The sequence below is a fragment of the Jaculus jaculus genome, chromosome 1, assembly GCF_020740685.1.
Source record: "Jaculus jaculus isolate mJacJac1 chromosome 1, mJacJac1.mat.Y.cur, whole genome shotgun sequence".
In the NCBI taxonomy this organism is placed as follows: domain Eukaryota; kingdom Metazoa; phylum Chordata; class Mammalia; order Rodentia; family Dipodidae; genus Jaculus; species Jaculus jaculus.
The window spans coordinates 258413356-258437733 of NC_059102.1; the positions used below are offsets into that span (position 1 = coordinate 258413356).

Sequence of the window (24378 nt, forward strand, 5' to 3'; positions counted from 1 at the left end):
TTTACCCATTAAACCATCTTCCCAGCTGTAGTCAATCTTTTTCATTCCAAAATGGGCTGCATGGAGATTCACCTGAGGCCCTATATTCTGTGTCCCCACCCACACATGCACCCTTCTTCCCTCTGACATTGTGTCTCCTGGAGAGGTGGGGTGCTCCCACTCAGGTTCAAGGAGAAAGTGAGGACTATGGCTGTTTCTGGGCAGTTCTTAGCCTCATGGCTTGCCAGTGAACCTCTGTGTGTGTGTGTGTGTGTGTAAAACAACAAGAAAGCAGGTGACATGGGTAGAAGGTGAAATAGGGTAATTTAACACCACCAGGGGAGGGTATGACTTTCATGGGGATGGAAAGAATGGCTCATTCCATAGGAGACAGGGACAAGCTGTGTTCTGGAGAGCCAGCTTTCTGTTGATTCAAGCCATGAACCCTCTAGGACTTGGGTGGTATAAGTTGGGGACATGGAGCAGGGTCAATGCTAATCAGCAGTACACTTGACCTGGATGGTCTGATTCTGTTCACTGGGGTCCAGCGCCTGATTAGTAGGTGCCCTGGGGGTTCTACTGGCAGTCAGCTCTTCAGGGCCAGGGACTTAAAGTAGCAGCAAATCATCTCAATGGGCAGAGGTTAGTGGGTGTCCATGCTAACTGCATATCTCTCAGGAGACCATCTCAAAGGGATCACTCAAGTCATACAGCCTAAGTAAGTGCCTGAGCCAGGGTCTCAGCAGGTCAGACCCTCCCATCTGGCTCTCAGACATGTTCAACATAAAAATTATGAACTAACTTAAAAGATTTTGATTTAAAAAAAAAAACTTAGTTCCTTGGTTCTCAAGCATGAACTCTGTAGATGATGATGTTCAAAGGTTGGACATCCCTGCTGCAGAGTCTAGGGCTCTTAAAGCTGACCCCTTGGCCTTCAAGGCCCAGGGGGGTGACCTGATGGTGGGCTGCCCTGCACTGATATTCAGAGTCTGGACTGAACTTGCTCTGAACTTCCAGGGCACACATACTAGATGCTGAGGAGAGACTATGGGTTCCAGTTCTGGGCAAGACACTATTGTTGCCTTCAGAGTTTCTAAGAGGAAGGGTGAGTATCGTTAAGTGCTGGATGAATGGCATACTTAGAATTCCTTGTTAGTTGGCACAGAGCACCAACTGATTCTTGTGAACCTCAGACTCACAGTGAGGCTGTGAATGTCTGCATTTTGCAGCATCACACATATAACCTCAGAGCTGGTAAACAAGTTCCCTGAAATCACACAGCCAGCTAGTGGCCTAGGTGGTCCCTGAGCCAAAGCCACAGGCACCAAGTCTAGCTGAGCTAGTTCTGCTTTGTGGTGAGTCCCACCCACCCACTGGGTGGCACTCAGCTGTACTGAGCCTTGGGTCCATGTTTCTAAAGTGTCTGTGAGAACCAACTTCATGGTTGTTGAGCTTGACCACCATCATGAGAATAGGAGTGAACTGTCAACTAAGGAGCGAATGCCAAGGTGAGAAGGTGGGTGGCCTCATACTGCTGGTGATGGAGACATTGAGAAGTCAGGCTTGCTGTCTGCCCTGGAGCAGCCCAGTCCTCAAGGGAGTCAGAGAAAGAACTGAAATTCCTTCCAGTGAGGGGAAAAAAGAGAAGGCATTGTGGGAATGGGTGCATGAAGTCCCCAAGAGGTTAAACCCTAGTGTGGGGCGAGGGGCAGGTATGAGATGGTGACACAGTATTGGTTATGATGGTTATCTGAATGGTCCTGGAAACATTTGAATTTCAAGCAGACAAATGTTTGGTTAAATTAAGTTTGGCTGAAGCCAGGTGTGGTGGTTTGAATCAAATGTCACCTATAACCTCAAGTGTTCTGAATGCTGGATCCCCAGCATATGGCAATTTGGGAATTGGGAGTTTTACTGGAGGTGGTGTGTTGTTGGGAGCAGACTTACAGAGGTTATAGCCAGTTTCTCCTTGCCAGTGTTTGGCTTATTCTCCTCCTGCTGTTTTGCCACCTGCTGTGGCAAGGTGATATCCAGCCTCTGCTCCACCATCATGGAGCTTCCCCCTGAGACTGTAAGCCAACAAGTAAACCCTTTCCTCTTATAAGCTGCTTCTGATCAGGTGTTTGTCCCAGCAATGAGAAGGTAACTACAACAGAAAAATTGTTACCAGTGTAATGGGGTTGTTGCTGCTAGAAACCTAACTGTGTGGCTTTTGGCTTTTTGGAACTGATGTGCAGGAAGAATATGGAAAGATGTGAAACCCTGGCCTGAGAGATACCTTCCAGTGTGCTGTGCAGAGTTTGATGGACCACTTGGCTCAGCGTTGAGAGACCTAGATGCAGAAAGAAATATGGACTGTGCAGGCTTGGCTAATGAGGGAAAGAAAGCTTTTCCAGGATTGGGTTAGAGGCAGCTTGTGTAAGAGGCTTATTGCTTTCTTCCCATATCCTGAGAACTTGTGTAGGGATATGTTACATAAAAATGTACTGGGATGAACAGAATGCTGTGCCCCAAAAAGAATTGAAAGCTTTGGGCCCAAACTATTGCCCATTCAGCTGCAAATGTTTGCGAGATTAACATCACTGAAATTGGGCCAGTTGTTCTGCATTGGGACAGCAGGAAGAATTCTGACTCTTGAGGGTATACGGCCTGAATGCTGAAGAGTATTCTGTTCTTCAAAGACAGTTTTATTCCCCCCTGGATAAACAAATTTGGTGGCTATAAGTAACCCAGCTGAAGGAACAGAATTGGAACTCCAGAGACTTTGTGTAGCTCCAAGACCAACAAAGAGATGTTGGGCTTAGTGGTGCAGGATCTGACATTTGCCTTGTTTCAGATTGTGCATTGGTTCAACGTTTCCTTGTAATGTCATCTTTTGCAGTGCAGATGTTTATTTTGTACCATTACTTTTTTTTTTTTTTTTTTTTGGTTTTACAGGCTCACAGACTTTGGACTGTAGGGATATTTGAATAGTGTTGAACTGATAAAAACTATGGAAACTTTTTTTTGTTTTTTTGAAGTAGGGTTTCACTCTAGTCCAGGCTGACCTGGAATTCACTCTGTAGTCTCAAGGTGGCCTCAAACTCATGGTGATCCTCCTACCTCTGCCTCCCAAGTGCTGGAATTAAAGGCATGCACCACCATGCCTGACAATGGAGACTTAAAATTGGACTGAATGCATTGTATTTTATATCACGGATGGTTCTCAGTTTATGGGGGCCAGGTGTAGAATGTGGTGGTATGAATTAAGTGTCCCCCATAAACTCAGGTATTGTGAATGCTTGATTCTCAGTTGATGGCAATTTGGGAGGTGAAGCTTTGCTGAAGGAGGCATGTTGTTGGAGGTAGGCTTTTGGGTATTATAGCCAGTTTCCCCTTGCCAGTGTTTGGCTCATTCTCCCACTGCTGTGGCAAGGAGGTGATGTCCTGTCTCTGCTCATGCCTTGTTTTCTCCTGCCATAATGGAACTTCTCCTTGAGACTAACCCAAAATAATCCCTTCCCTCCCATAAGCTGCTTCTGGTAGGGTGTTTGTCCCAGCAGTGAGAAGGTAATTGCAACACCAGGGTTTCTCAAACTCAGCACTTTTTTGTTGTTGCATGTGGGGTATGTATAGTGTGTGTATGCATGTGGAGAATGTATGTATGCATGTGTGCACGTGCAGATGAGTATGCCCTGTATGGAGGCTGGAGGCAGATGTCAAATGTCTTCCACTACTGCCTTTAGGAGGGTGCAGCCTTGCTATAGGTATACTGCTGGAGGTGGGCCTTTGTGTGTTATAGCCCGACCTCATTTACCTACCACACTCAGCTCACTCTTTCTCTGTTGATGAGATATGACACCAGCTGTCTGTTCATGCTATTCCTTTCCCCCAAAACTGCATGAAAGAATCCTTTTCTTCCATATGCTGCTTCTGGTTGGGTGTTCTGTCCCAGTAAGAAGAAGGTAACTCCTATAACAGGTGTGGTGGCACATGTCTGTAGTTTTTCAGCACTGAGAAGGCAGACACAGGAAGATTCCTGGAACTGACGGACCAGCCATTCTAGCATAATTGATAAGGCAAATGAGAATCTAGTTTCACAAAGTGAATGGTGTTCCTGAGAATGACACCCAAGGTTGTCCTGCGATGTCCATGTGCATGTACACACATCCACACACACACGTACATACAAAAAGAACAAGCTGGGCATGGTTGCATGTGCCTTTAATTGCAGCACTCGGGAGGCAGAGTCAGGAGGATTGCCATGGATTTGAGGCCACCCTGAGGCTACAGAGTGAATTCCATTACCAGGTCAGCCTAGGCTAGAGCAAGACCCTACCTCAAAAAAACCTATATATATATCTCCAAAAGTGACCACCAGTGACCTAATACTTTGAACTTGCAGTGCCAATGTTTAAAGAACTGAGTATTTTGTACCTCTATCCCTCCTACCATTGAAAAGTGACTTCTAATCAAGAAACTTAAAATGACCACATCCCTACCACCTGCACATGAAAATTGCACTTTTCTTTTAAAGGCTAGTGTCCCAAGACCTTTTACCTTAGTCAGGATTGCCAAGTGGAGAATTGATGAGCCTTCTGGGAGAAAGTACAAAATCAACAAAATGGAAGCAATTCAGCTTAGTATGGCTTTTAATTGAGGTGAAATCATTTTCATCAGATCTGCAAAGGGTCTGTGTTACAGCAAAAGACAAGAGGTAGAAGTCTTAGAGAGGCGCTCACAGATCCTTTTAGTGGAGGATTCTCGACAGCCATGATTCAGTGCATGTTACAGAGGGATGGCAGCTGTGCTCAGCACGTTATGATCACTGGGATCTGTTTAATGTGAACCTACACTGATTACTCACCATCCACTTGGGAGGAGCCCTGAGCAAGAGGCAATAGCAGTGACCAGGACTAACAGTGCCTGGAGGTTTTATGCTCCCATCTAAAACTGGATGCTACTCTCCACTAACTTATGGGATAGACCACATGCACTTATCAAACAACCTCCCAGATTTTGGTCTCTGAATGCCTCCACATTTGAGTTAACAATACAATTGAAATTTGGCATCTATATAGATAGATCTAGTCTTTCCATACGTTCACCAGACTCATTTAGAAAGAGCTGACCAAGTCAGTTAAGGTGGGAGAACTAGTTACAGATTGCTGCTGAGGACCCATACCACCAGGGACCATGCCACCTTAGTCCTCAGCTACTGCCATCGTTGACATGGCTTTTTATAAACCCAGAAATGTCGTGCTAGTAGAAGCTGTCCCACAAAGTGTCAACATCCCTATCCAAATGTATCTGTCCTTTGCCAGTCACAATGGGCTACGAAGGCACTTACTGGGATGCCTGAGCCAAAGAGCAAGTACCTCCCAGGAGGCAGAGTCCCCCACAAGGCAAGAATTCATGTGCCCAACATCTGTGAATTCTAGCAGAGTTCCACACATCTCTGTGTCTTTGGGTTCCATTGATACAAAGTGAACACAACGTAAGATTAAGGTGCTGATCTGACATGGGGTTTCTGGAGACGACCCCTATCAGCATATGGCTTCAGAGGGACTTTTCTTGGCTGTTCTGATTAAGCATGCCCAGGATGAGTTGGATGTGACCACCATACCTCTCCATGTTTAAGCTACCCAAGAGTTAGAGGAGAGTGTCCAAGGATCTCAGCCCAACCTGGTAGGAAGGACATTTGTGGGCTGTTTGGAGGAGTTCCAGCTTTAGGAAGCCTGCAGGGCATGGGAGCTCCTCATTCATTGGTGTCATAGTTGCTGGGGTCTTCCCGGAGCCCTTCACTGTGTCGAGTCCGCCCACTGGCCTCCAGTAGGGCCTGGGCCTCAGGATCTGAGTCAAGGATGCTCTTCTTACCCTTGGCCTTAGGAAAAAGGGGAGGAGAGTGGCTATGTTCAGAACATGCAGGGACATAAGCAGCTCCACCAACCTGGGCCACACAGTGATGTCCTGCCAGAATCTAGCTTATCAGAGTGGAACCAACATTTCCAGTGCTTCAAGGAGGACAAGGTGGCCCTGGTATACTGTGGCCTCACACTGAGATGAAGTCACTGGTGTCCCATAGTATTAGAGTCATAGCAGCAATTCGACGGATGGCAGAACCAAGCAACTAAAAGAACTCAGACCTTCTGGTCTCACAGATGGACAGGGAGGGCATAGGACTGCCCAGCTTGCCCAGGTGCACTGCTTCACAGGATGGCTCTAATAAGCCATTTAGCTGTGTTGGGCACCTCCCAGCATCACTGGACAAACCATCTCTAGGTGGAGGAGCAGGTGGGGCAAAGCTAAGGAAAGGGAGGAAGACCCTGGCCCGACACAGAGTCCCTGCCGCACTGCACTCACCAGCTGTGTCTCGGAGGGGACGCCGACCCCCCACACCTCCATCTTATCAAAACGGAAGTCCTCTTGGGCAGACAGCTGTGGGCTGTTGTATGTGGTGCACGTGGGTTTGGCTTTGCTGTGTCCTTTCCCGAAGTCAGCGTCCACCCACAGTCCAAAGTAGTTGTGCTGTCCCCCCATGCCCTGTAGAGAGAGTCAGAGATAAGCCTCAGGGGCCAGGTGCTACAGGCCTGACCTCTCCTGAGGTGCTGAAGGGAGCTAGGTATGCTGATGCTCCCCTGTGATCAAACAATTAGAAGGCAGAGGCAGGAGAATATCTGTGAGTCTGAGGCCAGCCTGGGATATACCTGGTCTCCAAAAAATTTTTAGCTAAATGCTGGGTGTGGTGATATAGACCCAGAATCCCAGAACTTGGAAGGTTGAAGTAGGAGGATGCTGACTTTAAGGCCAGCTTTACTTTGAGACACCCTGTCTCAAATAAAAGGGGAAACAAACAAATGAACAAATAAGAGATAGCAGGGAAAACAGGGAAGTAGAACAATTTTTTTTTTTTTTTTGAGGTAGGGTCTCACTCTAGTCCAGACTGACCTGGAATTCACTACATAGTCTCATGGTGGCCTTGAACGCACAGTGATCCACCTACCTCTGCCTCCCAAGTGCTGGGATTAAAGGCATGCGTCACCATGCCCAGTCAAAATTTTTTTTTTACTATGAATTAATTAAGAATCTAAGAATCCCATTTGGGGCTGGAGAGATGGTTTAGCAGTTAAAGTACTTGCCTGCAATGCCTAAGAACTCATGTTCAAATCTTCAGGTCCCATGTAGCCAGACACACAGTGATGCAAGTGCACAATGTCACACATGTGCCACAGGGGGCACATGCATCTGGAGTTCGTTTGCAGCAGGCTGAGGTCCTGCATATACATTCTCTCTCCCTCTCTCTCAAAAATTAAATAAATAAAGAAAGAAAGAAAGAAGGAAAGAAGGAAGGAAGGAAAAGAATCCCATATGGTCATATAGAAGCACAAGCGATAAAATCCTCAGTCCCTCAGGGTTAACCCAGATGGTTAACAGGGCACTAGAGACCTGTCTGTGCTTTGTCCCTACCCTGTCAGGCAGTAAACTGCCTCCAGTGCATGTGATTAAATGCAGTCAGCTTTCTGCCACACTGTCCTGTTGCCATGCTCTAAGACACTTAAAAAAAATATTTGGGCTGGAGAGATGGCTTAGTGGTTAAGTGCTTGCCTGTGAAGCCTAAGGACCCCGGTTCGAGGCTCAGTTCCCCAGGTCCCACATTAGCCAGATGCACAAGGGGGCGCACGCATCTGGAGTTCGTTTGCAGAGGCTGGAAGCCCTGGCGCACCCATTCTCTCTCTCTCCCTCCATCTGTCTTTCTCTCTGTCTGTCACTCTCAAATAAACAAATAAATAATTTAAAAAATATTTTATTTTTATTTATTTATTTGAAAGAGGGAAAGAGGCAGAGTGTGTGCACAGGAGAGAGAGAGGGAGAGAGGGAGAGGGAGAGGGAGAGGGAGAATATAGGTGCTCCAGGGCTTCCAGCCACTGGAAACGAACTCCAGACACATACACCACCTTGTGCATCTGCTCTAAGCCACTTTTTACTCCTGCTCCTCTGACAGCTTTGTCCTGACACCAGCTCCATCATGCCTTCTCTTGTCCCTGGGACCCAGAGCTTGTGTTGTGGCCTGGCTCTGACTTGAGGCCCCAGGGACCAGAGCCTGTGTCTGTGCTCTGCTTCCAGTCCTCAGGCCTGAGACTAGCAGTTCCTGGGCATCCTGATACTCTGGCTCATTCCGGAAGGGGAGACAGTGTCCTGCCCAGGTCCCTCCTGCTCCCTGAGGTGGCAGTATGGAAAGGAGACCTGGCCTTTTCTAGCAGGCTCAGGGTGCCCACCTACTTGGCTCTCAGCTCAGCACGCACAGAGCTAGAACTTTCTAGATGACTTTTGACAAGAGGCAGAGAAAAGAAAGGGGCCAGCAGTTCAGGCAGCTCTCACTATGCTAAGCATCTGCATGGGTGCCCACCCTGAGCTCCTCCTCCCAGCTCACTGGGCTCCCTGCAGCCCATCCAGTCTCTGCAACACTGGCATCTACTCTCTTCTCCCCCTTCCTGTGGCTGGTCACCAAGTGGAAGCAGGGACCAGGCATGAGCATGCTCACCCTGCTGGAGCCCAAGCACTATTCCGTGAGTTATCACCCATCAGACCTAATGGTGCAGGGCTTTCAGCTCGGGGACCTCTACCAGTGGCTCAGTCTTGGCTGTGAGACAGGACAGCAGTATCCGATGACAGATCTGCCACTGATACCCTGTTAGGACACAAATCCTTCATTTGAGGGACAAAGAAAGAGGCCAGCTACTGCTGGCATACAAACTACAGAAAAGCCCAGCGGAGGTCAGAGCCCTCCTGAAGGTGACCTGCCCTGGGGTCAGTCAGGCTCCCCGCACTGACTACAGAGCAGACCGTCAGGCCTACCTGTAAAGCCGAAGGCCACACAGCACCCATTCCTGGCTGGTGGGGCCCTCACTCCCTGCAGCTCCTTACCAGTCCATTTGGCATGGTCTGCTGTCCATGGTTCAGATACATGTAGTGGTTATTGTAGCCCGTGTGTGTGTACACAGCCATGCGGGGGGCAATGGAGAACAGGAAGCACGTGTTGTCCCCTGGAAGAGACAGAGAGCCAAGCAAACAGTATCACTGAGTCTGAGCTGGGCACAGGGAGCTGCAAACACAAGCACATCCAGGAAGCAGCAGGCAAGGCCTTCTCAACCACCTTTGGGGGAGGTGTATACACTGGGAGCTGGGTGCTTTGGGGATCAGTGTGTGGGCCCCAGGCTCCATGGGAGCCCAGACCCAGGTAGATAAGCTGGGGGGTTCAGGGGTTTGAATGACAGTGAATCTGTTTGACAGGAGCATCTGTCTGAGGCTGTCTTTAGCTCTGGACATATGAGCTGAGGTAGGAGCTATCCCTGTTCAGGGTGGCCAGAGACATCGAATTCCTGAGTGCACCCCCTTCTAACTTATGAGCACCAGGTGGGAGGCTGTCCTATAGACACTAATGGTGGCTCCAGCACAGCCTGTGTAAGCCCACACATGTCATGTGCTGTCGGGCTGTCTCCACATAAAGAATCCTCATCAGGGAGAGATGCCTGCAGTCTGTGGGGGAAGGAAAGACAGAGCAAGAAGACAGCCTACGGTCATCCAGCAGTGCAGGTCGGGAGCTAAAAACAGCACAGGTGGGGCGTTAAAAGAAAGACCTCAAGCAGGGCTTGGTGGTGCGCACCTGTAATTCTAGTACTCAGGAGGCTGAGGCAGGGGGCTGGCCTTGAGTTTGAAGCCAGCCTGGGCTACAGTGTGCGATCTTGTCTTGGAAAGAAAATCCAAGGGATGGAAGGACATGAAGGGGAAGAAGGGAGAGGGGGAGGGGACAAGCAAGTTCCTGGCATGAGCAGGTCCTTGGTTGCAGAAACTCCTGCATTCCACAGGCACATTAATGGATAAAGGCCAGCTGTAATCTCAGGGAGCTTTCCTTGAAGGAACACAAGACACCACAGTGTGCTGAGCCTGAGGGACTGCCCATCTTGCCCTGGTACCCAAAATGCCTATGATTGCCAGCAGGAGACTTTGAGGTCTATGGATAATTGGGCCCTAGGTCCAGGCTATTTGCTGGTGAGAAGGAAGCCATGGGCAGAAAATTGGGAGTCCAAACACACAGGATGTACATGAGGGGGACACTTGAGGCCTTGGAAGCTTGGGAAGGTAGGTAGTTCTGAGCAGGCAGAGGATGGGCAGATACTAACTCCATTCAGACAAACCCATGAGACTCTCTTCAACCCAGATCACAGAGGTGCTGCAAGCCATTGCTGCCACAGCCTTCAAGGTTGGGAAGGGCACCTGAGAAAGGTGTCGTGGAAAAGGACATCAGGCAAGGACAAGCTGTGGGACATGTAGGAATAGCAGGGCCTGAAGTCCTGAGGAGAGGCATGGAGAGAGAGAGAGAGAGAGAGAGAGAGAGAGAGAGAGAGAGAGGGAGTGTGTGTGTGTGTGTGGTCATCTAGAACCAGATAGTGGAAGGCCTTCTCAGAAGGTTGAGGAGAGGCATGGAGTGTGTATGTGTGTGTGTGTGTGTGTGTTTATCTAGAACAAGACAGGCTTCCCAGAAGGCTGAGGATGGTCTCAGTCCATGTCCTCCCTCTCCCGTCTCCCAGGCACTTGACTTCAGGAAGTGTCATTTGCTCTGCCATCCTATGGCTGTTGCTTGACCCATGCGTATGGGGCCCCACAATGCTAGGCGAGGTGACAAGGCCACTCCTGCCTGTGCCTTCCTGATCCTCCCCAGAGCAACACTCAACCACAATAGCAAGATGACAGTTCTCATCACAGGCAAACACCACCAGCCTGCATGCAACTGTGTCCCGGTTGCTTGCCACACATCACCATAACATGAGCTCTGAGGAATGGAGGCCCAAAGCTAGTACCCAAAGTGCTGGATCAGCCCAAAGCCACTTGACCACACCAAGAAAACGCACACTGAGTGCTTGCCTAGCATGAGCAAACCTGGACTTCCATCCTCAGTGTGTGTGTGCGCGCACGCGAGTGCAAGGGCGGGGCAGAGACCAAAACCAAGTGCTGTTCACCCATGTGACCTCTCAGAGCCTGCAGGTTATCTGCAGGTAAAGGGACACAAGTAGAGGCTGGTGAGTGCCATGAGGTGTGTGGGGGGGCGGGGGGTGTGTGGGGTGCACAGCTGCCCTCTGCTGGAACTCCCTTCTCACATCCAGCGCAGGTTGGAGGTAAGTGTGAAAAGGAGGCTTGCGCCACCTTCAGCAGGAGTAGCAAGTCTTCCTGGTTGGCTGAGGCCCAGCAGCGTGGTCTGAAGTTTACATGGAGGCTCTGGGCGAAGTGGAGCTTCTCTGTCATTATGACTCTTGGGGCTCACTCAACTCTAAAGCCTGTGGAGGGTGCAGTGAGGCAATGAGTGCAGCTTACCCCAGAGCCTTGAGCAGGGTGTAGGCAAGGGTGCAGAAGATTCTGAGATGGCTGTTTCTAGTCAGGCCCACCTAGCAAGCTAATGGCATGTGGGACCTTGCGCTTGGAGAAGGTTCTTGCCATTTCCAGAACTAGATTAAAGATCCAGAAGATTCTAAATCAAATCCTAGAAAAGCCTGACCTATGAAACTGAGGCACTAACCCTTCACAAAACAGCTCTTCCAGGCATATGGCCACCAGCCGGGCTGGTGGATCTCAGAACCACATCCCCACCTGAGCATGGATCCCCTTGGTGCTTTGCTCACAGTGGAAAGGTTAACCTCTGGTTGTGCACATAAGAGAATTTGGAATCACCATGGAAATGAACCTCTGGTCATGTCTGTGAGGGATTTGCTAGACTAGAGTAGTTAAGGTGGGAGGACCTTAACTGTGCATGGCCCCATCCCCAGTGGGCTGGCGCCTGGACTCTTTGTCTCTCTCTCAGGTAAATAAATGAAAATACTTTTTAAGGGCTGGAGAGATGGCTTAATCGTCAAGGCACTTGCCTACAAAGCCCAAGGATCCAGGTTCAATTCCCCAAGACCCATTTAAGTCAGATGCACAGGGTGGTGCATGTATTTGGAGTTTGTCTGCAGTGGCTGGAGGCCCTGGCATGCCCATTCTCTCTCTCCCTTCCTTCTTCTTTCGTTCTTTCTCAAATATATAAAAGAAAACCTTTTTAAAAAGGAGAGAGCTGGCTGGCCATCAGTACTGCTTGCTCTGCTGTGTCATCACTGTGGACAGACGTGAGCAGCTGCCTCGAAGCTCCCGCTGCCATGTAGGTGGAGATAAGCTCCTCCTTCCCTTGCTGCTTGTGGTCAGGGGCTTTGTCTCAGTGATAAAGAATAAGCAAGTCTAGAGGTACATGGAGAGATGGGGCACCGCACAGCATGTTTGTGAGCGCAGGAAGCAGCCTGCTTCTGGGAGGAGGCTTGGACAGCCAAAAAGACAGTAACAAGAGCACCTGAGGTGACATAGGCCTCCTTCTCACACTTACCTCCACCATGCTTTGGACTTTCCCCTACCTCATGACACCTATCAGCCTCTACTTGTGTCCCTTTATCTGCGGGATGGGGTGGGGGCAGAGAGAAGAAACATCCCTCTGAAGAAGAGGAACATCTAGTGACATTCCGTGGAGGTGGGGGTCAACCCACCTGCTTACTTTCCTCCGGCCAGGACCAGAGAAGGACCTGTGATGCTAGAGTGGTGTCGCTCTTTGCTACACCCCAGCTGTGTCCTGGGGGACACTGGGAGGGAACCAGAGGAGCCCTTGCAACGTCTCGGGGGGTTGCTGCTCGGCTCTGTGCAAGCACTAGCCATCTGGCCAGCACCCCCCACAGGGCTGCAAATCTCTATGGCTTTAGGTCTCTGCTAAGATTTGAATGTGGGATATCCCTTGAACACTTGGTCTCTAGCTTGTGGTGCTGTCTGGAGAGGCTGTGAACCTACAGCAGGCAGGGCCTAGCTGGTGAGTCATTGGCAAGAGGCAAACCCCTTAATTGCTAAGCCCCCTCTCCAGGGCCCAGCCCCACTTCTTGCACACGCCCCACCTTCTCGAGCTCCTGATCCATAAAGATGTGAGTAAGCAAGTGCCACACACTCCCACCTCCAGGGAGCTGCTTGCTGTGCCTTCCCCACCCTGAGTGACTAAATCCCTTCAAACCAGGATACATCTCTATTCCATTAATTTGTTTCTTGACAGGTATTTGGTCACAGTGACAATAAAAGTAAGTAATCCAGTCTCCAAGTCTTACCTTGAAACTGAGGCTTGACCTCCCAGGAGCAGGAGGAAAAGCCACCAAACACCTGGCCGTCACTGTCCTCCAGGAGAACAAGGCAGGGCCCCTGGTATGTGATGCGCCCGCAGAGCTGTGAGAAGCTCTGCCCATGCAGCTGCGTGGAGAAGAGCAGGCGCCAGCGCTGCCGATGTTCCGCGGCCAGATGGGAGTTGAGGTAGATGACAGAGAGCACATCCAGGACGCTCTCAAAGTGCTGCCCCTGGTCCACTTGGCGCTCTGGGATCAGCGTGGCCAGGTTGAGGGAGGAGCAGAGGAGGAGAAGGCCCTTGTGGATGACTATGCTCAGAAATGTGGCCACATGGGGGACTCGGAATAGCCAGTCCTCAATCACAGTTTGGTCACAGTCCTGGCCTAGCCACTGAGGTCCCAGAAACTTCTGGCCATCTAAGAGAAAGAAGAAATTGTCATTACTGGGTCCTCTGTGTCATCTTTCAGAGGCTATCTGAGCCTCTGATGATTGATCCAGGAATTATGACTCATACATATAATGGAACTTGGGATGTGGCTTGTCTAAATGGAGACATGCCTTAAGTGTAAAGGGTACACCCAAGGTGTGAGAAAAGACAGTAAAAGATCTCCAAATTTTTTATACTCGAAGTGCATTTTGGGATGCATTATTAAAACCCGTCTCCTATGTTTCTTTGTACTACTTTTTCTTTTTGGACATAGTGTCTGATGTATCCTTGGAGCTTGGTATGTAGCCGAGGATAACCCTGAATTTCCGTTGCTCCTGCCTCTCCACCTTCTGTGTGCTGGGATTACAAGGCCTTTACATTAGACTTAGTACGTCAGAGGGCCACTCACCAATCACTTGGCTGAGGGCTCTGGCCAAGGGCAAATGGAAGGGCTGGAGATGTGCTATCCCCCAGGCAGGGCAGGGGTGGCTCACAGGCATCCCACTAGTCTATCTAGGAAAAGTAGGTTTTGTCAGCATGAGCTGTGCTTGTTTCCAGCAACATTTGCAGTGCTTTCCTTATCTTCCACCTCCAAAGAGTGAGGTGACAGGGTAACACTGGAGGATTGGAGGATACCCTAGGACTTGGTCTCATTGCCCTATTGTAAAACAGAGGTAATGCTAGAGCCCATGCTGTGTGGCTATTACAGGCATGGGAGGAACTTTTATAGTTTAAACTCACTGACATAGACTGAGGAGATGGCTCAGTGGTTAAAGGCACTTGCTTGCAAAGCCTGCAAGCCTGGGTTCAATTCCCCAGTACCCATGTAAAACCAGATGCACAAAGTGGTACAAGTGTCCATCCTGGAGTAACCATGTTCTTTCTCTAATAAATAAATAAGGAAAGGAGAAAGTTAAAAAAAAATAAGCTCATTGTCACATGCAAAGGCTCTACTCACAACCTATAATTCCCAACGTATGAAAACCTAGATGTGAACTCAACTCCTTTGACTCAGGCCTATTTTATTTACTGGAAATGTAAAAACTTGACTTTTTAATCTACTTCTCAACTGTAATGTTTCAATATTCCTATAATTTCTAATCAAATATTCAACTAAATATATTTCATGTCTCTCACCTGTGAATTTAAGCCTGACAGGTAGTTTTAATTATTCATTGTAACTTTTTTCTACCTAAACAACAACTTACACTTTGTATTTATGTCATACATCTTTTAAAAAATACTGACTGTATGGGCTGGAGAGATTGCTTAGTGGTGAAGCGCTTGCCTGTGAAGCCTAAGGACCCTGGTTCGAGGCTTGATTCCCCAGGACCCATGTTAGCCAGATGCACAAGGGGGCGCACGCGTATGGAGTTCGTTTGCAGCTGGAGGCCCTGGCGTGCCTATTTTCACTCTCTCTCTGCCTCATTCTCTTTGTGTCTGTCATTCTCAAATAAATAAAAACAAACAAAAAAACCCAAAAGCAACAACAACAAAAAACTTTAAAAAAACACTAAAAAAATACTAACTGTAGTTTAGGCTAACAAAGATCACCCATAAAAATATTGTTACTTAAATTTTGTTTCTTCTCAGTCTCAAATGCATTGCCTAAATTAATTTTTGTAATCAAGCTTCTTTAACCACTGAGCCATCTTCCCAGCCCTCTAAGTTAATTTTTGAAAAATAACTTATTTTGAAACTGCTTTTAAAAAATCTAGTTTTAGGAGCTGGGTGTGGTGGTACATGCCTTTAATCCCAGTACTTGGGAGGCAGAGGTAGGAGGAGTGGTGTGAATTCAAGGCCACCCTACATAGTGAATTCCAGTTCAGCCTGAGCTAGAGTGAAACCCTACCTCAAAAAACAACAAAAAAAGCTGTGCGTAATGGCACACACATTTAATCCTAGCACTCAGGAAGAAGAGGTAGGAGGACAGCTGTGAGTTCAAGGCCACCCTGAGACTACATAGTGAATTCCAGGTCAGCCTGGGCCAGAGTGAGACCCTATCTCAAAAAACAAAACAAAAAAGCTATTGATTCATTTTCCATGGCCTGTGATAAAACCTAGTACATTCTCTACCCATAAAAGAATAAAGGTAAAAGTTGACAGCAGAAGGCAAGTATTTGCAAACATGTGATAACCAAATAATACTTTAACATGTGCACCACCTTGTGGGCATGTGTGACCTTGCACACTTGCATCACCTTGTGTGTCTGGCTTACGTGGGATCTGGAGAGTCAGACATGGGTCCTTAGGCTTTGTAGGCAAGCACCTTAACCGCTAAGCCATCTTTCTAGCCCCCAAATAGTACTTCTTAATAGTCAGCAGACCAAAGAAGGTATCATAAAGGACTTTAAAAAATACTAAGCTGGGGCTGGAGAGATGGCTTGGCAGTTTCAGGCGCTTGCTTGCAAGACCTGCTGGCTCAGATTTGGTTCCCCAGTACCCATGGAAAACCAGATGCACAAAGTAGCCCATGCATCTGGAGGTTCTGTGCGGCAGAAGGAGTCCCTGGCATGCTCATTCTTTCCCTCTCCCTCTTCTCCCCTGGTCCCCAAATATATAAATATTTTTTAAAATGCTAAGTTGGGGCTGGAGAGATGGCTTAGCAGTTAAGGCACATGCCTGCAAAGCCTAAGGACCCAGGTTCAATTCTCTAGGTCCCACATAAGCCGGATGCACATGGCACATGCATCTGGAGTTCATTTGCAGTGGCTAGAGGCCCTGGCGTAACCATTCTTACTCACTCTTTATCTCTCTTTCCCTCTCTCTGTCTCTAATAAATAAACAAAAATAGATCTTTATAACAAACAAATAAACAAAATACTCAGTTGAATAATAACAAAAGCACAGCCATGAAAACTCATGGGATGCAGCCAAAAGCATTTCAGAGGCTGGGGATGTGGCTCCATCGGCCCAGTGCTGTGTAGCATGTATGAAGCCTGGGTCCGAGCCTCAGCACTTCATAAAACTGATCATGGTGTCACATGCCTATCACTCCACCAATGGGGGAATGGGGAGGAGGCAGAAGGATCCAAAGTTCATGGTCATCCTTGTCTACATAGTGAGTTTGAGGTCAGCCTTAGCTATATAATTTCCTGTTTCAGACAAACAAAAAAGAAAAAAGAATTTAGGGAAAATTTAAAACTTTAATATATCTGTATTGATAATCTAATTAATCAAATAATCAAATTAATAATCTAAACTTTTACCTTAAGAAGCAAGAAAAGAAGATTAAAAACTAAACCTAATACAAGCAGAAAGAAATCCAATAGGAATAGAGGTTAGAAAGATAGTAGAGAAAAATGAACCAGACATCTTTTCAAAAATACCAGAAAACAGAGAAACTTTTAGGTAGGCTGACCAAGAGGAAGGGAGGCACGATTCCAGCTGTGAAGTCGGAATTGGAGGCCTGGACAGCACCACTGCTCGTGCCGCGCTGAGGGCCGTCAGCCGAGCCCCGGAGCACCGCGGCAGGAGGCTGACAGGCCCTCCCCGCCGCGCAGCACCACTGCCAGGTCACGGTCGTGGAGAGCAGGACCTCGGCCGCAGAGAGGACGGCTGGGCACTTGCCTTGGAACTTCATCTCGGAGAGCAGCTGAGCAGCCAGCGCCTGCATGCTGGCAGGAGGCGCTGTGGCCTGGCTCCGGGTCCAGCCTCTCAGCTCCCGTCGGTGAGTCAGCACGTGTGCCACTGAGCACACCAGGTCCTCTGTGAACTTGAAGACAATGCGCTGTTAGACCCAGCTGTGCACTGACTGGAGCCCTGCTTGGCATCACTGTCAAGGCCATGTTCTTTCTCTACAGGGACAAACAGGATGGACCATGGTGTGGGATGGGGTTGTATACCCTGCACAGTTACACATGGGTTCATTCTTCTTGATTTTTAATTTTGGGACAGAGTCTTGCTAGGTTACCCGAGCTGGCCTTAACCTTTCTCTGTAGACCAGTCTTGTGACAGCCTGCAGGTAGCGAGGATGACAGGCCTGCGTCACAAGGCCGTGCTTTCATTCTTCTAATAATACATGTTGCTTGCCTTTAACTTTAAAAAAAAAAATTTAGAGAGACAATCGGCATGCCAGGGCCTCTAGCCACTGCAAACAAACTTCAGACGCATGTGCCACCTTGTGCATCTGGCTTGCATGGGTCCTGGAGAATCAAACCTAGATCCTTTGGCTTCACAGGCAACTACCTTAACTGCTAAGCCATCTCTCCAGCCCTTGCCTTTATCTTTTGCCAAGGTTTTGGTCTAAGAGTTCTGTAATCAACTAAACAGTTACACTATCCAGGCTTCCTGAGGTTGGATGTTGACACGATGCCTCCATCAGCTATGTCTCTGTCCTGAGTAGCCCAGCTGAGGTCACCCAAGAGAACTTTACCTTTTGGACCTCTCTGGCTTTCACAGGACCTTCCTCAGCAGAGATCATTTTCCGAACCACGAGGCTCTTCTCCTCCGAGTTTCCTTTCAGCAGGTAGGACAGCGCTGCTGTGAACTGCTCCCGGGAGACATGCTCGCTGGGTCCCTGAGCCTTCCCAGTCAGCTTGACTCTCCGCATGCTGTCATAAAGTCTGGTGACCATTTCTGCGGGGAGAGCCTCCCTGACGTGGCTCTTTGGGGGACAAGAGGAAGAAAAGGATTCAAGACTAACTGCTTGGAGTCACAGGAAAGCAAGCCAGGGTCCAAGATAAGCCACTGCTTCCTGGATGGCTCCAGAAACCATACAGCATTCCCACAGGACCTCTCCCCACCTGAGGACCCATGTACTCAAAGCTGATCTGATCATTAGACACTTCTAGTAGTCCCAGCTGACCTCCTCCATCCTCCACCACCCCAGATTGGTTTTGTCCTTCCTGCCTCTGCTGCTACCTGCTCCCCACTGCTCAGGACGTCAGAGTCACAGGTCCCTACTGTAGCAGTCCCAGGTGGCTCTGCGCTGGCCAATCCCCAGAGCCAGTACTGGGGCATGCACTAGGTCCACTGGGCCATCGCATCTCAGGGAGACACCACGGGTACACACATGGCCATCAGCTGTTTTTCTCTTCTACAGCGAGAGGTGGGGTGCTATCAGCTGCTGTTCTAGAAGGGGAGGTTTTAGAATGGCTTCACAAACTATAGCTCTCCTACTCCCATGATATGAGCTGAACACAAACCATGAGTTAATGGAATAAGACAAAAGCCATGGGGAAATGGTCAGTTGTTGTTTTTTTTTAACTCCTTGAAGGTGAGGCTTCAGCATTGTGTTAGGAGCACCAGAAAATTCCTGGACATCAGACACAAATTCAATGGGACACCTGAGACGCTGTGGTCACTGAGAGACACAGAGGCAGGCCTGGCTTTAGACCGCCAGCCTGTCTCTGGTGGGGCAGGCAGGAGACATGGGGATCAAGGGTATCACTTCAAACTAGAACTGCCTCCAACACCAAGCAGTAACTACCCTCTTTCCCTCTTTTTTTTTTGTTTATTTTTTATTTATTTATTTCAGAATAACAGAGAGAGAGAGAGAGAGAGAAAGGCAGATAGATAGAGAGAGAGTGGGCGCGCCAGGGCCTCCAGCCACTGCAAACGAACTCCAGACGCGTGCGCCCCCTTGTGCATCTGGCTAACGTGGGTCCTGGGGAATTGAGCCTCGAACCGGGGTCCTTAGGCTTCACAGGCAAGCGCTTAACCGCTAAGCCATCTCTCCAGCCCTTTCCCTCTTTTTTTTTAAGAAAGGATCTCATTATGTAGTCTAGGCTGGCCTCAAGTTCATGGTAATCCTTCTGCTTGGGCCTCCTGAGTGCTGGGGTTATAGGTGTGCCCCACTATACCTGACTCAGGCTCCTTTCTTTAGTGCAGATAAGACACTTCAGTACTCAGTAGGCTGAGGCAGTAGGACAGCCATGAGCTCAGTCCACCCTGGGCTATAAAGTGAGTTCCATTTTGGGACACACTCAGTTACAGGTTAGACCATATCACAACCAAACTGTTCATTTCAAAAGAAGAAAACAAAGGTAGAGATTTGTTCTATGACCCACACTACTTTCTTCCTGTAAGGACAGAGTAGTGTACTTGTAAGGGATACACGTAGCCCACAAAGCCAGAAACAGGAAGCATGTGGCCCTTCACAGAAAACCAGGTTTCCCAGGCATGGCACACTTGCGGCAAGCGCCTACCCCCAACTCCACACAAAGCCATGTCACTCTTGCCTTCAGTGCCTCCAGAGAGAAAGTCCCATATGCAGTGGAGCCTCCTTTACCCGAAGACAGAACGTTAAACAGCTTGTCCACCTCAGTCTGCTCCTCGGGCAGGAACTGTGGACAGAACTTCTGTTCCGAGAGGCTTTTGCTGTTTCCCATCTTCCCGTTCTTCACAGCTCTCTGCAGATGGGAAAGAGACAGAGATGGTCACACATCAGACGTACAGACATTGTCATCCTGCCATCAAGTGTATACCCTGAAGTACAGCTAAAATGCAGTTATCTACATAATGTTGTTTCCATATGGAAGTTAATAGCCACAAAGAAAGTAGGAAGATTCCCAGGGACTACTGAAAGAATCTGGACTCCATCTGTTGTAGTCAGGTTTGCACTGTTGGTAGAAATCACACAACCAAGAGCAGCTTGTGGGAAAAAAGAGGTTTATTCTGGCTAACAGGTGCAAGGGGATGCTCCACAATGGCAGGGAAAACAATGGCATCAGCAGAGGGTGGACATCACTTCCTGGCCAACATCAGGTGGACAACAGGAACATAAGACTGTGCCAAACACTGGCAAGGGGACACTGGCTACAACACCCATAAGCCTGCCCTCAACAATACACTGCCTCCAGGAGGCGTTAATTCCCATCACTGGAGAGACTAGCATTCAGAATACCTAAGTTTATGGGGGACACCTGAATCAAACCACCACAGAATGACACCCATGGTTGTTTTCCAACTTCTAATGCACGCTTATCTACACACAAGTGTACCCAGAAGTGTACACTCATTCACACACAGTATCAGAAGATCTGAAGACTAAAACAGAAAACACATCTCACTAAAGTGACTGCAGGTAATCCTGAGGCCCCACAGGGGAAAGGTTCACAGATGTTAGGCTGAATGCTCTAGGCCTGTGGTCTAGAACATCGTGGGGTCCACTAGGGGCATGAGAACTGCATTATTCTAGGAAGCTTCCTTCTTCCTCCTCACCCCTGGCCATCCCCTTGTCTTTGATCTCCAACACTGCTCAGCATGCCTGACTGTTCATGACACCCTGGAATGCAGCACAAGCCCTTCGATGCTCATGGTGCTGAAGTCCCAGGTCTTGTGTTCCTGACTGCATTGACTCCAGCACTGCCCCAAGTGGTCTCTTCACTCTGCTCCCAGGTTACCTGCTCTGAGGACCTCCCTGGCAGTCAAGAAAAACAACACTTCCTCCTAACACTGTTAGGGCTCCTTTTGAGTATTGCTGACAAGGTCCTGGGTATTGGCTTGGGATTCCCCAAGGTTTCACCTCATCTCAGTCCCATGCTTAGGAGCCCTGTGGGTGAGCACTGCTTATCCCACCACTACCTTCCTCTGCTCAGTGCCCATGTGGCTTGGCCAGACCTTAGTAGGGTCCCACAGTGTAGGAGAAAGACACAGAGCTGGGCCAGCTGTCCCAGGGAGGTTAGGACAGCAATGTGTGGGCTGGGTAGAGAGAGTATGTGGGGCAGCCACAGGGTAGGGCCAGGAGAACAGCAGACAGAGGCAGCACAAAGCCCTGGTGGTGATGTGCGTTCTGCAAGGTGAGGGAGCGTGAAGTGGTGGCCTGCGGTTGGAAGACAGGCCTCAAGTCCAGGTAACGTCAGGGAGAGGTAGGGAGGGGACTGCCTACCCCTAGAACAGAGCTTGTCCTCCTGTGCCACCCCAGCCCCTGCAGGATGCTGGTGAGAAGGTCCACCACAGAACAGTTCAAGGCCAACCTGGCAATGATACTGAGGCTTCCCGCTCAGCCTGTCCCCTTTCACAGTACCTCATCTCCCCAAACAACGGTATGGAGGCCTTCAGACCTCAACCCCTTAATTGGACCAGAAATCTTTTCCATCAACTTCTGGAAGGAAATGAAGGCCTGGTGTGTGTCCAACTTCTCCATTATCACTCAGTTCTTGGCATGTGCTGTCTCTGTAAGGGACTTCCATGGTACATCTTGGCACCTTGGTATATGTGACAGCCCTTTCCTGCCCACTTTACCTACCTCAAGCCCACTTAAGGAAGCTACCCCTCGGAGTTATTGCATGACAGTACATTTGTCACAGTTGGGGCCAACAGGGGGCATTTTTGTCAAGGATCAGAGCCACTTGGATTGCCGTATCAGGGGGAGGCGCTGTTGGTGTCCACTGGGCAGAGGCCAGGGACATTCCTAAATATCTTGCAGGAAACAGGACAACAGGCAACCCACAACGAAGTATGTAGCTTCAGAGTGGGGACCATAGTCAGCCACTACCACCCTTCACACAGCGTCCTGGGCTCCAAAGTTCTTAGACAGGCAAAGGAGCGCAGATCTGAGCTCATAGTGATTTTTGTTTCACAACAATGGGCAAGTTATCACATTTTTTTTTCCAATCCTAATACAATGTAAAGGATCCAGGAGCCCACAGTAAAGAACAAAGGTTCTTTGACCAAACCTTAGCCAGGCTCCCAACCCCACCTGCAACTTAAAATAGATCCATCTTGGATTCCAAGCAGGACCTGGCTTCTCCCACCCACTACAGAATTCCCTCGCTGTGTCCTTACACCTATGGACATGCTCTTGAATGAAGTCTGCCTTACCATGCTTCCACAAGCACCAGCAAACTAGTTTTCATGTATGTGTGTGCATATATGAGCTTGTATGTGCTCATACATGTGTGTGGAGGCCAGAGGTCAATGTCAGGTGTCTTCTAATGGTTCTCCATCTTATTTATTGAGACTGGGTCTCTCAACAGAATCTAGAGCTTACCAATTTGGCTACACAAGCTGGCCAGAAAGCCCTAGGGATCCATCCACCTGTCTGCTGAAAGGCCAAGAATTCAGAAGCCCAGAAATACTATCACGCTCCAAAGGGAGCTTAAGCGGGCCCCTGCATACCTCAAACTCCAGGCTTTACTCTCTGTTGAAAGCAAGTAAAGAATCCCTCTTCTCATTATATCAGAGCCCGCTCCTAATATAAAACTAGGTAAAAAGGGCATGAGATAGCCCTCAAGGATGGGAAATAAATAATGAAGTGAACCACTTATTTGGTTTCTGTAAATAGCCCGCACCATAAGCTGTAGCAGCCTGCCTCAGACCACCAAGGTCATAGGAGACTGATACCACACTCTGCTACCCCCACCCAAGGACCTGCGCAAAAGCTGACCTCCAAGGTCATAGGAGACTGATACCACACTCTGCTACTCCCACCTAAGGACCTGCGCAAATGCTGACCACCAAGGTCATAGGAGACTGATTGGTCTAATGCACAGGCTTTGTTAGAAACCCTATAAAAACTGTCCCTTCCTGCATTTGGGGCTCTGCAGTCCTCTACCCCTGTGCGGTGTACGACTGTGGGCCCCAGCATGCTTGAAATAAAATCCTCTTGCAGTTTGCATCAAGACCGCTTCTCGTGAGTGATTTGGGGTGTCGCCATATCCGGGCAGAGCGTGGGGTCCTCGTTTTGGGGGTCTTACACTGCCTCTCCAGTACTGGGGTTACAGGCATGCCATGCCAAACCTACCACTTTACAAGGGTACTGGGGAAATGAACTCAGGTCCCTATGCTTGCTAAGTAAACACTTTATCCACAGAACCATCTCTCTTGCCCAGGTGAGTTCTTCCAGCTGAGGTTATCAGACTGAATCAAGTAATCCAAGCCATTTAATCCTGCTGTCGGGAGGCCAAATAAACCAAAAGAAGGCAACCTTTAAATTTGATCTTGGTACACAGGAAACAGGCTTCTCCTAAGCTTGCTATTCCTTGCGACTGGGGAAAGGGTAGTCCCCAGGCTCCTGCTGGGGTGTAGGACGCTCCAAGGACTCCTAAGGGACCCTTGGGATGTGTCCAGGCATCCCGGAGGCTCTCCATCCTGGCCCGCCTATGACCCTCTGCCTCCAAGGATTCATTACCCTTAGGGCCATGAACCTGGGGCTATCTTCTTTCTGGGGGACATGCCAACCACCCCACGTAGACAATCTTGCTTCAAATCCTGCTTGTGTCTCATAGCCTGGTGGGCCTTCTGCACAGGGGCAAGGAGTTCCTGCCGCCTCAGGCTGGTTGCCCTTCTTCAAACTCTCGGGATGCCAGCTTCCAGCGCGGTCTTTTCCTGTCCCTGGGCTGTGATGTTAGTGCGCAGCTCTACGGTCCCTTGCCGAGCCCAGCAGGTTGTGGTCAGAAGACAAGCAAGACCCCCTTTAGTACAGAGCCCACGCCATCTCCCGCTGACGTGCCCTTCGGGACAGCTGGCCCGTGACCCCGGGAAGGCTACCGGAGGACTTAGCTCGCGACCACGCGGGTGGCGGTGGGCGAGGTGCTCGGTGCTCCCAAGGCCTCGCCGGCCACTTCCGAGCTGTCCTCGCAAAGGTCACCCGCTCCCTCTCTCCTTCCCGGCTGTCCCCACCCCAGGGCCAGGAGAGGAGGGCAGCGCGGAAGGGGAACGCCGGAACCTCAGGACCCGTCCCCTCGCGGGCGCACCGCAGCCGACGCCGCACCTCCGGTTTAGCTCACCCTGGTGCTCCGCCTTCCCGAGCTATGGAAGCCCCGGCTTCAGGCTTTCCCAGAACCGCTCCAGCCGGTCCGTTCCTTAGCAACGGTGTTGATGGGTGGTCTTGTGGCCCAATAGAGGAAGGGGAAATCTAAGAGGCGGAGCCC

The 24378-nt window shown here is 49.4% G+C and overlaps 1 protein-coding gene across 4 annotated transcripts; it reads right to left on the reverse strand.

Annotated features, from left to right (window-relative positions):
* Positions 1 to 4592: 4592 nt before the first annotated feature.
* Positions 4593 to 24306, reverse strand: Meak7 (MTOR associated protein, eak-7 homolog). 4 transcript variants are annotated; one of them, XM_004663448.2, is made up of 8 exons: positions 24235 to 24306; positions 19744 to 19914; positions 17937 to 18167; positions 17132 to 17276; positions 13122 to 13550; positions 8884 to 9002; positions 6322 to 6501; positions 4593 to 5842 (listed from the first exon to the last, which is right to left on the reverse strand). In XM_004663448.2, exons 2-8 carry the CDS (start codon positions 19891 to 19893, stop codon positions 5717 to 5719), a joined length of 1380 nt encoding a protein of 459 aa, XP_004663505.2. In that variant the 5' UTR covers positions 19894 to 19914; positions 24235 to 24306; the 3' UTR covers positions 4593 to 5716. The 4 variants fall into 4 exon arrangements, with proteins under 4 accessions (XP_004663505.2, XP_044998074.1, XP_044998073.1 ...); XM_045142139.1 differs by having other exon boundaries at positions 24219 to 24237; XM_045142138.1 differs by lacking the exon at positions 24235 to 24306 and adding an exon at positions 23637 to 23656.
* Positions 24307 to 24378: the final 72 nt, after the last annotated feature.

Bases quoted from the DNA above. Each gene is read 5' to 3' on its own strand.
- Meak7 (XM_045142138.1), bottom strand. The intron at 17,277-17,936 runs GTAAAGTTCTCT...ATTGTCTTCAAG, and splicing joins AAGCCAGAGAGGTCCAAAAG to TTCACAGAGGACCTGGTGTG. The intron at 9,003-13,121 runs GTAAGACTTGGA...TGTCTCTTCCAG, and splicing joins GGTCAAGCCTCAGTTTCAAG to GGGACAACACGTGCTTCCTG.